This window comes from Crocodylus porosus, unplaced genomic scaffold, assembly GCF_001723895.1.
Source record: "Crocodylus porosus isolate Cpor-Errol unplaced genomic scaffold, CroPor_comp1, whole genome shotgun sequence".
NCBI lineage: Eukaryota > Metazoa > Chordata > Crocodylia > Crocodylidae > Crocodylus > Crocodylus porosus.
This window is the reverse complement of record NW_017728925.1, coordinates 15,790,893-15,807,261: the sequence shown is the minus strand read 5'-3', so window position 1 is coordinate 15,807,261 and position 16,369 is coordinate 15,790,893. Positions and strand designations below refer to the sequence as shown.

Below are 16,369 nucleotides of genomic sequence, written 5' to 3'. Positions count from 1 at the left end.
AGCGAGCTGACTCTATAGGCCTGATGCATGAAGTCGGTTGTTGAGTAGTTTTATCTGGAGACGGATGTCACCTCTCTCCCTTAATGGGCCTAAATCATGAAGTTTCCAATAGTGAGTGGAAACCAGGTATGTCTTCCATCTTGCACTGACCTGTGGAGCCTGTGAATAGGTGCCGGGTGTCATTAATCCCAGCTACCCGAGGGATGCGGTTTGATAAGAAAAGTAAAGATGTTGCTTGGGCATCATAGATATATGTGTTGATATGGATCCTCCTCAGGCAAATGTTCTGAGCATAGTGAAAGGTTTGCTGCAATCGGGGCTGATAGCTGCAACCCCCAAATGCTGCACCTCTCCCCACGTATGCGGCAGGATCTACCACTTTATCCTGTGGCTGCCAATCATTCAGTGAGAGTTACCTGGTCGGTGGGTGGAGAGATCCAGGTTGGCTTCCCCAGGGGCTCTTCTTTTTGTGGTCGGTTGGGTATTGCCATCCGTCTCTGTCCTCTGCACAGAAGGCCTTGGTGAATGCCCCCCTGGGGTACTGGGAGTGGGGAAGAAGACAAATGCATGTTCATGTGATGATTTGCAATAGTCGCTGCACAGTGCAGTAATGGCACCAATACCTCGGTGTTTGAGAGCACGCCTCGCTAGCAGAGCTCAAGACCTCTCAAAATATTGTCACTAACTCCTGTTCAGTGGTGGACTTTGTGCACGTGAACAGTCATTTCGTAGCATAATGGGTTGAGGGACAGTTTAGTGCAGAGGGGGAAACCGCGAAAAGGTGGGACACAACATTGTGTCCAGGGCAGCTGCTGTGCAAGCCACCTTCCTTGCAATGGATATTTCCTTGAGGTTGCAGAAATGTGCTCCTGTGTCACTGCCTTACACAGGCCTATTTTTCCCCTTTTAATCCTGTCTTAAACAGGTAGCGGGCTGACGGCTGTGTGTCCTGTCGCGTGCTGCCTACTGTACCTGGCTGCAGCTGCGTTCTCCCTCTTGGGATCACCTTCAAGTCGACACCGTCTTGGCTCTTGCTTGGCAAGTTCGAATCTTGATCTGACAGCAGAGTCAGCTCTGGCGTTATCCAGCCCCTGCAAAACCAGAATCGATGCTCCCTAATAGCAACGGGTAAGCTGTCCTAAAGGTGATAGCTCTGAGTCTTTAAGTAGCTCTCTTGGGATAGATCTTGTTTTTTCTAGTACCTTTCACACGCTTCTGATTTCTTAATGGGTGATATTAAAGAATGAGCTAGGTGCAATGAAGTAACGGTGGTGTGTGTAAGGAGGAGAGGTATAACGAGAGGCAAGGCTTGGAGCTATCAGGAGCTGCTTTCCTGCAGGACAGGATGCGTCTCTTTGCACCGAGCTTCCCCTCTGGTCCATCTCCCAGCCTACGGGAAGCTTCTCCTTCATCTGAGCTGCCATGAGAAAGTTTCCTAGAGTATCATCCCAAGAACGGGCCCTCAAAGCGAGGTTTAGGCGAGCAAGACAGAAAGGAACTGGCACAACTCAGAGGTGACGGCTCAGTCTGTCCTGCTGCTTGGACCATTGACTCTTACCTCTACGTGGTGCTTGAGCAACTCATCCAAAGACCTCTGGCTCTCTTGGGCTTCCAGCTTGGCCTTTTCACTAAGGACTGCCAGCTGCCTTTCCTGCTGGAGCTGATAGGCCTGGGTTTGGGAAACAGGATTTGAAAGGTTTTCGACTGAAGGTAGCGAGCTTCATTTCTCATCAGGCTGGCGTCTAGCTAACTCGAGAGGATGGCATCAAGGAGTCTCTCGCCACAGGAATGAACTTGGGGGGGAATGGGAAATGATACCCCTGACACTCACCAGCTCGCAGAGGATATGCTGAGAGGTGCTACAAAGAGATGCCTGATTTAACCCTTTCAAAAGCTTCAAAGCGATTCCAGAGCCTCAGTCCCACTGGCTATGGGACTTGGGTACTTCAGGGACTTTGGGCCAGGTCCAGGAAGATATTTCTCAAGTCGGAGACTTGGCACCTTAATTTCTTTGGACTTGGCCCTTGGGAACACCCTACTGCAGACTCTGAAACCAAAGGAAATGCAGATATGGTGTGATTGTTTCCAGGGGTGATGCTGCTTGCTCTGAAGTCGGCACCAGTGCTTGCACTGGTTCCAGTAGCACCAGGGCAGGGCACTGCCTTTCGCTGCAGAAAACCTCATGCTCCATAAGGGCTATTCTGCCTGGCCTGCTGGGCTAGCAATCCCTTTGCAGATGGCAGCTGCTTAGGGTAGAGATGTCATTAGGAGCCAATCTGTGACAGCAGTGCAAAAACGGAGGCCACATGCAAGCATGCCTGGCCTACCTGACTCTCTAATTCATACAGAGGAGCTAGACATAAGCTTTCATGTACGTCGGGTGCATGCTGTACCTGCAGCTTGAGAGCCAAGACATGAGACGCTTGCTTTATGCTCTCGAGATGGCTCCTATACCCCTCTTCTGCATCTCTGCAGGCAGGCTTGCCTCTGCCTAGGAAAGCAAGAACAGAGAGATGGCATCAGTCACCATTTTTGGTCAAGGCTCCATTCTGAAGTATTTCTGAGACTTGATTTCTGCATCTTTAATAAGGAGCTGACTGGAAGAGGGGAAAAAAAAAAGAGGCCAGCACTTTCAGAGCCAATCAAAGGGAAGGTAACGGTGGAGAAGCCTGTATTTGGAGGTACACATCTCTTAACCGTGCCTCCAGGATGCAGCACTTGTCAAGAAATCTTTAGGATGCTCCAGGAGACCCCTTGCCCTCCAGCTCCTCTGTGCACCATACTGTTGAGCTTCCTTTTCCCGGCTCAGGCCCACAAGAAGTGAGGTGGGTGTGTGCAGGGTGTCCTTGGGCAGCTGCAGGTGTTGGAGCAGCTTTATTTAGCCAAAAGGTGCACCGCTGGATGTGTGCACATCTGCAGTGCCTGGCAGCATGAGGCAGACCCCATCCAAGCCGAGGGGGCTGACATGCTGCTGTAGTGCTGCACTGAAAAGGGCCAGTTTGCTAGATCAGGGTCTTGGTTGATGTTCTGTTGCATGAAACCTGACAGCCCCTGCGGTGTGCTAGGCGCTGTACGTGCACAGGGGAGAAAGGGTGTCTCCACCACAAGGAACAACAAAGGGGTTTGCTCTTCCCTTCCAGCACTAACATGCGTGACACGTGGATGGGGGGAAAAGCAGGACTACCAAGTGCCTGTAGCCCCATTCTCTTTGGGCTGCGCCTGGCGGATCAGCCCCACCAAGGACTTAAGAGAATAAAACTTTCCAACCTTGTTCAGCAGTTGCCAGGCTCTGTCTGCACAGTGTCTGCTCCCCCATTGCCCACACCTCTGTGTGGGCCACTGAGACTCCTCCATGGGGTCACGGGAGAGAAACCTTGTACTGGCCTTGAACTGTTGCTTTTGCTTCTGACAGGGAAAACCAGTTCTTGCTCTAGGTGTGCCTCTTGCTGCTACTACCTCACTGATACAGCAACAGATAGAAACCCTTGATTAGGCAATGTTTACCAGCAATAAGCTCTGGGCTATTTAAAACACTCAGGTGGATGGGTCTGTCTATTCAAGCAGGTCAGGTGTTTACCTTGAGCTGCGTCACTGCCAGAAACAAAGATCAGAAGTGGGTCCTTGTCCCTCATGACTAGAAACAGGCCTGCCTGCAAACTCCAGCTACAATCTGGATCTATATCCACGTCTTCCCAGATATGCAGGGGGGTTTGGGTCTCAACTTTTGCAAATCCCAGTACCGATTCTCCATAGTCAGCCTTTGACAGGATGAAGACTCCTTTGTTTGCTGATACACTGATCGGGCATCTGTAGGGAGATCCTCCAGGATGCAACCAGGTGGCAGTCTCTGTGGATGCCTCCAGACTTGTACACATTGGAAGCATCAATTCGTACTTTCCCTCCGGTACTGGAGATGTTGGCAGCATCCTCTTTCCTTTCTCTTGAACATAAATTGAAGGTGAGGGTCATGTTCGGCTCTGGGACCAAAGCTGTTCCACCAAAGCGAGTGACAGTGTTGCTCTGGGCTCTGCACCTCCTGTCTTCAAACAGTTTCAGGAACATCTTGGCAGAGCGTGTGCATGGAAATTTGTTTTTTTTGTGGCAGGCTTAGCCCAGGGCCTGAGTCTGTGTATGGAAGGGTGAATATGTGCCCAGCGAGCAAATCACCCGTGAAAATGCTGCAAATGCACCTAAACCCTTTGTACGCCAGGAGTGACAGAAGCAGAGCCCCATTTAAATGAATCCTACTTCTCCAGCATCCTCTTGTTCTCCCAGCTGTGGCTATTGCCTGACCATACCCTTGGCATCAAAGCGCCTTGCATTCAGAGTGCCACTTGAGCGGTTACGTTTCACGTCCTCCTTTCTATTCTGATAAATGGCATTTTACTGCCTCTCTGGATGCACACAGTCCAGTATGGTTTCCTATTAAAACAGCATGCCACGGCTATTTATTAAATCACTTTCCGCTGCCCCTGCAAAATCTCAGCACAGCCCTGTAGAATCCTTGCTACATATAATTAAAGAAGCTGGGCTAAAAGTCTCATTTTTCTAATCCCTTGAAGTTAGACAGAAGCACTTACGGGTGCTGTAGTCAAGGGCAGCCTTCCTGTTTTCTGCCAGTGTCAGCAATCAGTCCAACCCAATTATTACAAAGATACACACTTGCAACTTTAAATGTGTGCAAGTGCAACTTGAAGGCAACAGTCCTGCTAGGCTTCCTCCCTTAATGTTAAACTTCAGGTAAAGAGCAAAACTGGAATAATTCATGAGATGGGCCATTTCTTTTTTTTCTCTCTTGCTGGCACCGAGGCGGTTCTGAATATTTTCTCCCCTTGTCTTCGCGGTGTCTGGTTGCTGAATACTGGGATTCGCTTTGCCCACTCTTTCTATCCCCTTGAATTTCGTATGCTTGTGTCTAAATCCCTTGGCACACGTGGCTGATCTAAGGTCAGTTGACAGGTCGGATGTGGCTCTCCTCTGTCAACCCTGCATCGCGCTCGGGTCTGCAGCTGACATGCCCGGGTGGCAGATAACAGCAATGGGCTTGAGTCGCAGCACAGGAGATTTTTGTTTGGATGTTAGGAAAAACGTTCTCACGAGGAAGGTGGTGAAGCACTGGAACAGGTTACCCAGAGAGGTGGTGGGCTCTCCACCCTTGGAGGTGTTTAAGACCCAGCTCAACAAAGCCCTGGCTGGGATGATGGAGTTGGGGCTGGTCCTGCTGTGAGCAGGGGGTTGGACTAGATGTGACCTCCCGGGGTCCCTTCCAGCCCCCACTTTCTATGATGTGTGGTAGTTTGCACAGTGACAACACACACTTGCCACAAGCTAACCAGCCCAGAGCCACGGATGGAGGGGGTACAAGTCAGTATTATGGACTGGTAAACTAAATACAGAGTAAACCTGTGACTTCTCTCTCCTCAGATGAGCTCCACTGCTACTTTTCCCAGACCTGAGGAAGGGCATTTAGTGCCCAAAAGCTTGTGCAACACCTCTGCCAACTACACTTTTTGTTTGGCAATGTCTTTTATTGGCCTGTCCTGGCTTTTTGCCTAGTCCCTGGAGCTTCGCAGCTGCCCCCCTCCTCTGGCCTCTACAGGTGTAAGGGGAAGACCACCGCAGGGAAAGGCTCTCATGGCAAAAAGCAATGACGCCTGGCCTGTTGGAAAACCAAAGAGAATTTGGTTGTTACCTTGCCAAGCTCCTATCTGCAAGTCCTTGTCAAACACAAGCTGCCTCTGCTCCTGTTTCTACTGTAGCACCTGAAATGCAGCACTAGGGAGTCTGTTCTTAAAGCTTTACATCTGAGAACGATTAATTGAAGCAGTGTCGTTACCATCCTGAGTCTACGAACTTGCTTTTTTCTCTTTCTTCTACAAACAAGAAGGTAGCACCCTCTAGTGCTGCAAAGTATTATGCAGAGCGGCTACAGGTGGAAATGCGGCGTCCCTCTTTCCTGGGGCGCAGGTTGTAGCCGTGTTGGTCCAAGGACATCGGCAGACCAGGTTCTTTGGGTAAATGTGATCTCCTTTATTAAACCAACCACATAGTTGGAAAAAAGTTCTTTGCAAGCTTTTGGGCACAAAGGGTGTTGGTGCCAAAAGCTTGCAAAGAACTTTTTTATTTACCAACTAAATCATTGGAAAAGAGATCACATCTACCCAAAGGACCTTGCAGCCTTATGTCTTTACTAGCACTTTACTGGTTTAAATTATTGTATTTCTAAGGGGGGTTGGATTGCATTTCACTTTCATTCCTAATTCTACTGTAATGCTTAGCACAGAATCACAAATTAAACCCCACTGTCTTTCACTGTAGAAAAACCCAAATACCCTTCTAGTCCATGAAAAAAGGCAGTGTGGCGTGGCAAACATTTACTGAGTTGACAAGATCTTAACTCGGGTCTTGCTAAGAACGTTTTTTTCCAACTACTCAGTTGGTCTAATAAAAGATATCACATCTATGCAAAGAACCATGCCTGGCAAGATCTTAACCGGGGTGCCGGTTGTAGCTGTGTTGGTCTCGGGACCTAGGCAGACAAGGTTCTTTGGGTGAATCTGATATCTTTTATTAGACCAAATTAAATAGTTGGGGGGAAAAAATTATAGCAAGCTTTCGGGTTTAAAAACCCTTTGCAAGTCCTTTTAATTTAGAAAGATGCCACTTGAGTGTGAGGGTGGTAGGTCTGGGTGTTGGAGTGAAATATTCTGAAGTACAAGTCCCTTTTTTTTTCAGAAGGGATTTAGGCACCTAGGAGGAGATGATGGTGATATATTGACTTGTATAAATACATGCCTGCTAGGGGCTGTACTGACTTCTGTTTTTAAACCCATACAGTTATAGTTTCAGGTGTACCCAGTCCATGCAGTGCATAGGGTCTTCATGGGTGTTCGAATGTACTTCACCGTCTCCCTTTATACACATCAGTCTTGGAGGACCACGGGTTTAAGGTGAAATCCTAGCCCCCTTACCCCTGAAAACTTAGTGATTTGGGTTTTTTTTTTCTTTAATAGAAGCACGATGTGACCCCAAATGAACTTGAGGAATATTATAAACATTTTCTGTGCAAAATCTTCTATAGACACGATTAATTTTGGCTGATGGGGAGTTCTCTCCGAGATGCAGGGCTAGCGGGAAGAGGGAAAATTCAGCCCTGGTCCTACCAAAAGGGGCTGTTGCTTCAGCGGGGCGTGATGGATGGGGGGAGATATGCAGTGTATGGATCCAAGGCAATCAGAATCTGGTGGATGTTTCCTTAAATGTCAAGGTAAAATGTGGCTCATGGGTGATTTATATATTAACCCCCCCCGCCCCCCCCAAACAAACCACTGCTGTCCATGGGGTGCCTTTCTGGCGGTCCTCTGCAGAGAATATACTCGGTTTGTCATGGTGCACAAAGCATTGTATGGCTGAGGTGGGCAGTTGATAATATTGGAAAGGGATTGCATTTATTTTGACTGTTTTAAAACAAAAATGTTGAGAGTCAGAGACGAGCCCAATGACTTGATTCTGGGTAGCAAATAGCAACAAATACCAGACGTGGTGCAAGTTTCTACTCTGGTGCCATTGGCTGTGTTCACCAGGCTTTGATGATCCCATAAAGCCTGTCTTCTGCAGGAAATATTTAGCGTGTCTTCCCCGCCGCAATTAGCGCTTAGGCAGCGCGTACGTGTTTTAAAGGTAAATATTTATGTTTTGCAGCATTCTATATAATTGCCTATCATTATATAATCTGCGCTGTAGGAAGGCACGTGCGCGCTCTCTTAGCACCACAGTTTTCTCTCTGCACGTTCCTCTCCCCTCTGCTACCAGCGGCGAGTGGAGGGAAAAACACAATTTCTAAAAACAATGACATTACACTGCCTTGAAGCAACGCAGGCTGGAAACTGCTCTGCTTTGGGATCTGATTCAGGGTGGGATTGAATCTCCCCCTCTCCTGACTCTTGCAAATGCTGCCGGTTTGCAACGGGCTCTTCTGCACGGCAGTCAGGCGGAGGATTTTACTGGTCAACTTGTAAGCAGTGGGGGGGTTTGCAAAAAGGCTCCAGAACTGGGGCCCATAGCCTTAAATGCTCAGTAAATGAAATGCCCTCTGCTTATGGGAAACATTTTGGACAAACAGACGTATTGCCCAAGCACAACCCCCCCCCCCCCACACATTCCTATCTGCTGGGGGCTGGGGTAGAGCCTGGCTAAACCACCCTCGCCCCTCTCAAAATCTGCTATTGTGTCTGAAATCTTGTGGGGAAATGATGAAGAATCTGTGATAAGAGCAAGGGCTTTTCTTTTTTTTTTTTTTAAGTACCTTGTCAGGGAAAGGTTATCTGATCTTCTTCTTTTGTCTCTGGAAGGCCTTTAAAACAATGCGCCATCTGCTACTGTTTGGTACAAGCAAGCCGAGGTCTCTTCTGCCAGAAGCTGGCTTGCTATTGTTTGCTGCTTAACCCTTTCGGCAGCAAACTTTCCCTTGTCTCTATGCAAAATACATGGGTCTCCTTATTTTGTGGCCTCCCACCAGCCAGCCTCCCAGGATTCCCCAGTTCCACTCCCAACGAAGCCACTGGCCTTAGGGGACGGGTTTAAAAAAACCTCTTTGCTGCTCTTTCCCCAACTGTCTACCTGGGGCGATTTGGCATGCAGTACGGTGACGGCAAGCATAGGTCCCAGACCCTTAAAAGGGACTGCAGAAAAGATGAGTGGAGAAGTGTCCCAGCCCATCTACATCTCTTCCAAAAGGATGTGCACGTCAAAAAATTAGACCTGCCCAGCAAATGGAAGAGGACTTATCAAATGGTTGAAATTTCAGCAATGATTTAGCTGTTTGGATGCCAGAACTCCAATCAAATCAGACAAGGGCAAGTGCCAATTGGTACTGAAAGCTCGAAGATGGTCTTCTAGTGCCGGACTGCACGGAGCATATGTAATGCATCAATTGTATTAAGCGACTAGTCTATTTTTCTGAATTCTTGGTTGAGTATCATCTTACCCAAGTCCTTCTCCAAGCTTTCCTGCGTCTCGATCCTGCCAGCTGCAGAAGCGCAGGGTCCTGACCGGCGACTGGTTGAAGCTCCCAGAGTTTGTTTAGGAAGTAACGTAGGGGCTTCCTCTTTCCAAAGCTCGGATGCGCAGCGATTCCTTTGCTCCGCTGGTGCTCTCCGTGGACTGAATTAAGCCAACACACGCACACATATAGAGAGAGACACTTACTGGAGGGCAGATGAGACAAAAACTGCATTGTGTTAGCACATAGCAGGGTTATATCTGGACCTTGGGATGGCCTGGGAGTCTGGGTTCCCTTGCCTTAGCTCAGGTTACACCCAGGGGGATGTTTCTGCCCCTGCATCGCCCTGCCGTCCAAGGCAAGCCTGCTTCTGTACTCGCTGGTGGGTGCTGGCGTTGCTAACACCTGCTCCCGCATCTGACATATAGCACTGTGCTCATGTCATACCACTCCTCTGAGGGTCTCGGAGCAGCTTGGGAACATGAACATGTTAACCCTGGGATGCGAGGAAGCCTTTGGTAGCGTTTTTTATTTGAAAAGCCTGCCCATCCCTATCAGGGCTCCTCAGTGCTGGAGTTTGGTCAGACAACCACCGAACCAAAAGATGATCCCTGGCCCACAAAAGTTTGTAGTCTTGGTATTATGGCCATTTTACAGGCAGGGAAACTGAGGCCGTGGGGGGAGAAAAACCCACATGTTCTCATCTCAGTGGCTTGCTTTTCCTTCTTAGCCAGATGCCTTTTTTGCAATAGCAGAAGAGTACTAACTGAAGAATGGGATGGAGAAATGGACCAGGGTCAAGGAAGAGACTTGAGAACATGGTCACCTTTTGGCAGAAACGCAGGGAATGGGATCATAGGGTCTGTCCCCACGGTCCATTTACCTGAGTGACCCCAAAGAGTCTGCACTTCCCCACTCAGAAGCAGCCCTACGGGGTTAACGAAAGGCAGCCTCCTGTCTCCCTCGCATGAATGAGCACCATGTTAAGAACAACAATTATGAAAGCAGTGTAGACTGGTGAGGAGGCTGTGGCCTGTCCTGGAGAGATGTCAGAAATACAGGTTAAGAGGCACTGGAAGGGACAAGTTAGAGAGCCTGATAAACAGGGAAGGTGATGCAGGGTCCTTGAAGGGGCTTGCAGCATGGGAGGAAAGGGTCATAGCATGCCTAACGCAGGGTCCTGAGCCCAGTGCCGAGAGGAGAGGGTGGACCTGGTTCTTCTAGCTCCCCTTCTCCTGGGGTGAAGCGTCTACAGACTTGTGCACCCTGGGATGGAGAGACCTCCAGGACTGGGCATCCAGCTCTCTGGGCTTTGGGCTGCAGAGCTTGCACCGTTTAGCCCCTGCAAGGGGTGAAGCCCCTAAACTACACAGGCAAAAATGTCCTGAGTGACAAAAGGACAGCTCTCCCTGACCTGGCCATAAGGCTGTGGCATGAGCCTGCAGGCACACACGGCAGGTTAGCAAAGCCAGCGTTTCTTTTAAGTCACATTTCCTGTTTGTGTTGGTTAACAAGCACTCTGAGCTCGAATATGGGTGGGTAGCACACGTTGCAAGTGCATCCATGCACAGCTGGCCTAATAAAAGATATTACCCTAAGAAATCCTTGCCCTTTTCTATGGGTGAAGTCACACATAGTCATAAACAGCCTGTCGGACTCTACAACATTGGATTAACCCTTCTGACTCAACTATCATTTGTGAAATTTCCATCGACAGAAGAGTTGAATACAGTTTGACTGAACGATCTTAGCAGGCAGTGTACAGAATCCCCTTCCCTGTACCTCTCTGACACTGAAAAAACTAATGACCCTAGTTGCCAATTAAAAGGCCCATGTCCTTTGAGGGCTGCATTTTTCACCACTGCTGAAAAATCGAAATGTCTGCTTCTGAGGTTTTAACTAATCAGGGCTCGCTCGCATGCGCCACAATTTAACCTTTGCAAGGCCCTTAGAAACCTTCCTATGCAATGGCTCGTATCTGTCTGCATGGTGGTTCAGGGGCTTGCGGTGAGCCAGGTTGCAGCTGGGTCCTGCAATCGCTATAAATGCTTTGATAGTGGGGCCCGTCTAGCAACGCAGCCTTGAGACCCACAGGTGTCTGTGCTGCGCCCAGCATCGTGGGAAAGGGTAGGGGATGTGAGCTCAAACCACCTCCCGGCCAGTTTGCTCCCTTGCCAAAGGTTCTGCTTGGAAGTCCTTTAAAAGGCCCCATGCAAAGCTGAGCTAAAAAGATTAGGCAGGAATGTGTGAATATAGGCAGTTACGGACCCAGCCGCAGCTCGGAGCAAGGCAGGGACGTGGCGACAGCCTGAAACAGCGACAGATGTTTTTTTTTCAGGGGCGGGAGAAACACTTGCACATTCATGTTTATCAGCAATCAGCTTAGGGAAATCTCATTTCATTTTTCTCATTAATAAGCTTTTCTTTGTTTTTCCTGACACAGAATGACCCAGAAACAGCTACAACGATTAGAGCAGCTCCTACGACTCGTGCCTGAGCTGTCTTCAGAAAGCAGGTGCGAGGTAGGGCGGTGGGGGAGACAAAGGAGATTTCCTAGGAAAGAATTCAAATACCGGTCCCTGCAAATGCTGTCGGTTTGGTATCTGCAGTAGCACCGAGTGCTGGTTTCTTAAGGGCCTGTGCTGCTGCTTCGGGAGGGTCTATATTGGGGCACAGCTGCTCCTGGTGGAGAGGGGGCCTGCGTTTCTCCCACTCCTGACTGTGGAAAGACCTCTTGGATCCCCTGCGGGAATATGGGTAGGCAGGTGGCTAGGAATATAGGTGTGCTAAGGAATCTTCCTAGCCTGCGACCATCACCGTGGTCTTCGAGTAGAAAGTTGAACTTAGCATTTGCCACAACTGCGGGGAGCTGCACACCCAATTCTCTAAGAAGAACCTGCAAGGAAAGGAATTTTTTTTGCCGAGATCTTGTCGGTCTAATAAAAGATATAATCTCTACTATGAGTCCTATTTGCTTCTGGAGTAACTTGTAACTTCAAAAAACACTTGTCACTTTGAAGTGGAGCGACCTCATCTAGAAGAACAGATTATCCTTTACATGCACTTAAAAGCAACAGCCTCTGCTAGATCAGATGGCAGTGGCTGCAGGAGGTGGCATGTTGAATTCATTAGCATGGATTGACGTCCATCTCAGAGCTCTGAGAAGATGAGACTAGATCCTGTAGCTGCTTACGGTTAATGGGTCTGATCCAGAAAAATGGAGAGCACCTTCAACTCCGGTTTCTTTTCCCTGGACAGTGCCAACGTGGAGGACTGATGTTAATATTTTGGACACCTGTTTGCACTGCACATCAGTGATAACTGCTGCACGGTCCCTGCAACCGATGCATCGGAGCAGGAATTGAGTGTAAACTTTGACCTTCATAGCTCTCTACAAAGAAGAGGCTTGAACTTTGCTGTTCATATGTCTAGCAAAATGTGTTCTCCGGGCTCCTCTTTCCACTTTCCTCATCTTAATTTGGATTAGTAAAGATGTTAATAATCTTCTTAGTCTTGTACTATATTTAAGGCAGGAGGGAGAGTGCACCAGTCCAGGACAGGGACCACACAGACCAAGACCCTCTCACCCACCCCTGGGAACTGTAAGGGGGAGATGGTCTATGCCCAGCCAATACAGGGGTACATTAATTAATGCTTTGTCCAGCCTGTGTTTAAATGTCCCAAGCGAGATCCTTCCCTTAGAGCTGAGTCTGTAGATAAGTGGGTAACTTGCGCTCTCATGGTGGCCATTAGTGTGGTCCAGCCCTACAGTGGGACAGTTCATAGAGATTTTTATTTTTAATTGAGAACTGCTGCCGAGCTAGTGGGATCTCCTTGTGCTTCTGCCTCCCGCGTTGCTGGATTAGGTGCCCAAGCTTGGTGGCAGCTGGACATAGTTCTTGGTGTCTGAGAGTGACTGCATGAGAAGGACCTTAAAATCTGCATTAAAACTGTGAAGACGGACTGGAAACGCAATTAAGCATCCAGCTTGTCGCTGTTTTCAGTGTAGTTTTTTCAAAGCTAGCATTTCTTGTGCCATTCCCTTTATCTTTGTGAGAGTGGGGTATACGTCTATGGGCACACGCAGAACAGGCACAGTGAGAGCTGCAGACTTAGCCGCTCTCCTCCTACTTCAGGAGTAAAGGGAATGAAAACAATTACTATAAATGAATCTATAGCATCCAACTGGTTAAATCGCTGCTTAATCCTCTGCAGAAAGGAGATCAGGAGAGATTTAACTAGGTACTCATAAAGATAATCAATTTATTCTACTTCTGCAAGGCCATATGTTAAAACAACATGTCTTTTGGGAGGCATGATCTGTTATACCACTTCTCAAAATCGCTGCTGGGATAACTAACCCCTTCACCTCGAGGTAAATGTACAGAATGCAACTAGATGCTATTTAAACGATGTCCAGTTGGGTTTGGCAATGTAGCAAAAAAGCCCAGTCTTGTGCCCAGACTGGCTTTACCTTTTCCACTGAGGACACTTTCTAGGGCAGTTCTTCCCAGCCTTCATAGACTTGAGGCCTCCTTTGGAAAATGTCAGGTTTTAGTTATTGGCTGTTTTTTCTTTTACTACAGAAAAATAGCAGATCGCTTCTTGTGTTGCAAACAACTTGGAAAGACCACATGGGGTCAGGTATTTTAACACATGCGTTCCTATCTTGAATTCTCTGGTTTTATTTTGACAGTCGTGTTTGCACTGATACTTGGCATGAGGTTGGTTTGGTTTTTAACTCTGAGTTTAGCTCGGCTTAGACAAATGCAGGGGACTTCCACCTTCAGACAGCATCCCACGGCAGGGCCCGCACGATCCGCACCGAGCCCTCCAGCACTGACAAGGGTGAAATCCGGGCCTGAGATTTCTGTAACCCAGGAAAGGGCATATAGACACCAGGCTGTATCCTGCAAAGGTCTCTAAGTGGGAATTTTTAAGCAGCGCATTTCCTTCTGCTTGCACCTTTTCACTGGCGTTATCCGAACATGACCAGCAGATCAGGCAAGCGAAGGGGACTGCAGTGGCGCTCGGGGAGCGTATGGGGCTAATTTCGTGGCACGCCTGCCAGCAAAGCTGGCCCTTGCTTCTTTAAACCCTGCAGGTAGGATACAAGCCAAGAAACCAAACTCTAAAGGGTTTGCTAGGTCAGCAGCCCCATCCAGTGGGCGACTGGCGAATTGTTGGGGAGAGTCCGTGAGACCTGCACTATCTGCCGGCACGCAGCGAGCGCGCTCAGCTCCGCAGATCAAGGAGATAAAGGTGCTCTGCATCCTTCAGGATCAGCTTTCCCGGTAGCCTAAAGCACTAGTATAACCGATCTCTAGCTCAGTTCTGAGTCGCTTCCCCTGGCAGAGGTAGTACCATTTTATGACCCATGCTTGCTCACAGCTCCGTGTTTCCCTGCGGTGGTAAGGACACATCCTGCTCACTAGAGAGGGCTTGGCAGAGCTGCACGGCGCTGGCTGCACAAGTAGGCACGGAGGCAGGGCTGGGCTCAGTCGGGGACAACGCGCTCTCTGCTCTGAAAGCGTTTTGGCAGAGGAGTCAATCCAGACTTAAGTTTACCTTGTCACCAGGCCCCTGTGAGATGGAGACGTCATCAGCTCCCCTCGTGACAAGTCTGTGTCTGTACAGCCCTCGGCCTCGGCAAGACCTTTGGGGAAAAGATGATAAAGTAATACATATCTCCTCTGTAGGAACAGAATGGGCTGAATTTTGGCATCTCTTTTCCACTGGCTAGTTTATGCAAAAGCATCTAACCCGTATCCAGATTCAAGCACTGCAGAAAGGTGGGCTGGCAGTAATTATTCCTGCCTTACCAATAGCAAACTGAAGGACGCAGCTGGGAAGTGCCCTGTCCAAGTCCTGTGGCAGAGCCAGAAACAGAAATGCGGTCTCTAGTTTTACCAGCGGAAAGGGAACAGACCTGTTTGACCATGATCCCAGTTTCCCTGGAGCCAACCTTGACTCCACTCTCGCCCCCCTTGCTCCTTTTCCCAGTGGAGAATCAGACGGGGAACAGCATTGTATCCCCACATCTGGAGGTGCAGCTTGGACGAATTGGTCTGCCTTCCCCGTCTGCTAAAATCTGGTGCCCGCCCTTGTAGGAGAGGGCCTGATGCTTCTCTTCTAGTGAGTCCTGTGACCCTCCAATAAGCTAATGGGTGCTGAGCTCCTGCGACACTGAGGGTCCCAGCTGCTTGTCCCCACGCCCTACCTTTGCATGCACGGCTCAGGATCTTGCAGTCATCAAGGCGGTCCTGCCTCGCAGGGGCCCATGGCACCTCCTTTCCAACAGCAAGAGTGTCTGACAAAGGAGCTAGTGTCCCCCTCTCCCATCCCTGGGCTGCCGCTCCTGCAGCACTATGTGCACGTCTAGTCCAATCCAATCCATCCTGCTCCTGGTCTGGTGAAAGCCATGAGCCATTAGAAAGTGGGTCATCCAGCCCCAGCAGTGGGTTCACTCTCCCGTCCAGACCCTTTTCCTGCATCTTGTGCCACGAGCACGGGGGAGACCTGCCGAGAGGTCCCAGAGCTGCGCGTGCCAGTCCTCCATCATCAGAATCTGCAAGATGGCTCATTGCCTTCAGCCTGTCTGCTGCAATCTCAATCCTGGCCCCCAGTGCCCTGGCCAGTGCATGAATGGCCTTCACTCTCTCCCGCTTGTTTCTGTACGGAGAGAGAGCAGAAGTGTCCTCGGAGGCTGAGGCCTTGAGGCGACACCTTGCAGCTTGCAGCGGAAGGAAAACGCTCTGGGCAGGTGGGCACTGATGCGGGGAAGGGCTGAGCTCCAGGTCTTGGAGTTTCAAAGGGCTGAGGAAGCCCCTTTCAGATGCCAGCGAAGGAGAAAAGTCTAACGGGTCCGCCGTAGCCAGTGACGTCTCCAGGCGCAAGTTGCTGTTTAAATGCAAAGGGGATCGGCTTCAATGCATACGTAAGTGAGGCTGATGGTAAAACCTATTCCATGGCTGATCATAACCTCTTCTAGGAAAAGGGTGGGTCGGGGGAGAGAAGACGTCCACAGGCACCTGGCTTTCTACCCTTGCGCCTGGGTTTTAGACATGTTACAATGCGTAGGAAGGCATTTTGGAGGCTAATCCATTGCACGCTGGAGAATTAAAGGCTTTAGCAGTGTGAAGTACAAAAATGGGCTGCGACGCTGGCCAGCGAGAGGCTTTTGGGCCATGCTATAAGCCAATTGCGCATTATTGGCACCAGACAGTGCTCTGGATAAAGCAAACCTAGCTGCAGTCCGGCTCTTTCTGTACCACTGCAGCCTGCAAGCCAAGGACATTGTATAATGCTTGGGGGGACTGAACCTGCCAGTAAGAAGTCCACATATGCAGCCCCTTTGCTGGGCAGTCG

General features: G+C 49.4%; 1 protein-coding gene across 1 annotated transcript in view; it reads right to left on the bottom strand.

Annotated features, from left to right (window-relative positions):
* The window catches only part of LOC109314135 (centrosome-associated protein 350-like), a 45,995-nt gene that overhangs the window by 19,957 nt on the left and 9,669 nt on the right, over positions 1-16,369 (bottom strand). Inside the window, exons 7-13 of the mRNA XM_019541122.1 lie at positions 15,222-15,901; positions 14,570-14,657; positions 8,987-9,162; positions 2,394-2,491; positions 1,559-1,669; positions 973-1,091; positions 417-541 (exon numbers count right to left, since the gene is read on the bottom strand). Of these exons, the coding sequence (XP_019396667.1) occupies positions 417-541; positions 973-1,091; positions 1,559-1,669; positions 2,394-2,491; positions 8,987-9,162; positions 14,570-14,657; positions 15,222-15,901 (1,397 nt within the window). The remainder of the gene's footprint in view (positions 1-416; positions 542-972; positions 1,092-1,558; positions 1,670-2,393; positions 2,492-8,986; positions 9,163-14,569; positions 14,658-15,221; positions 15,902-16,369) is intronic.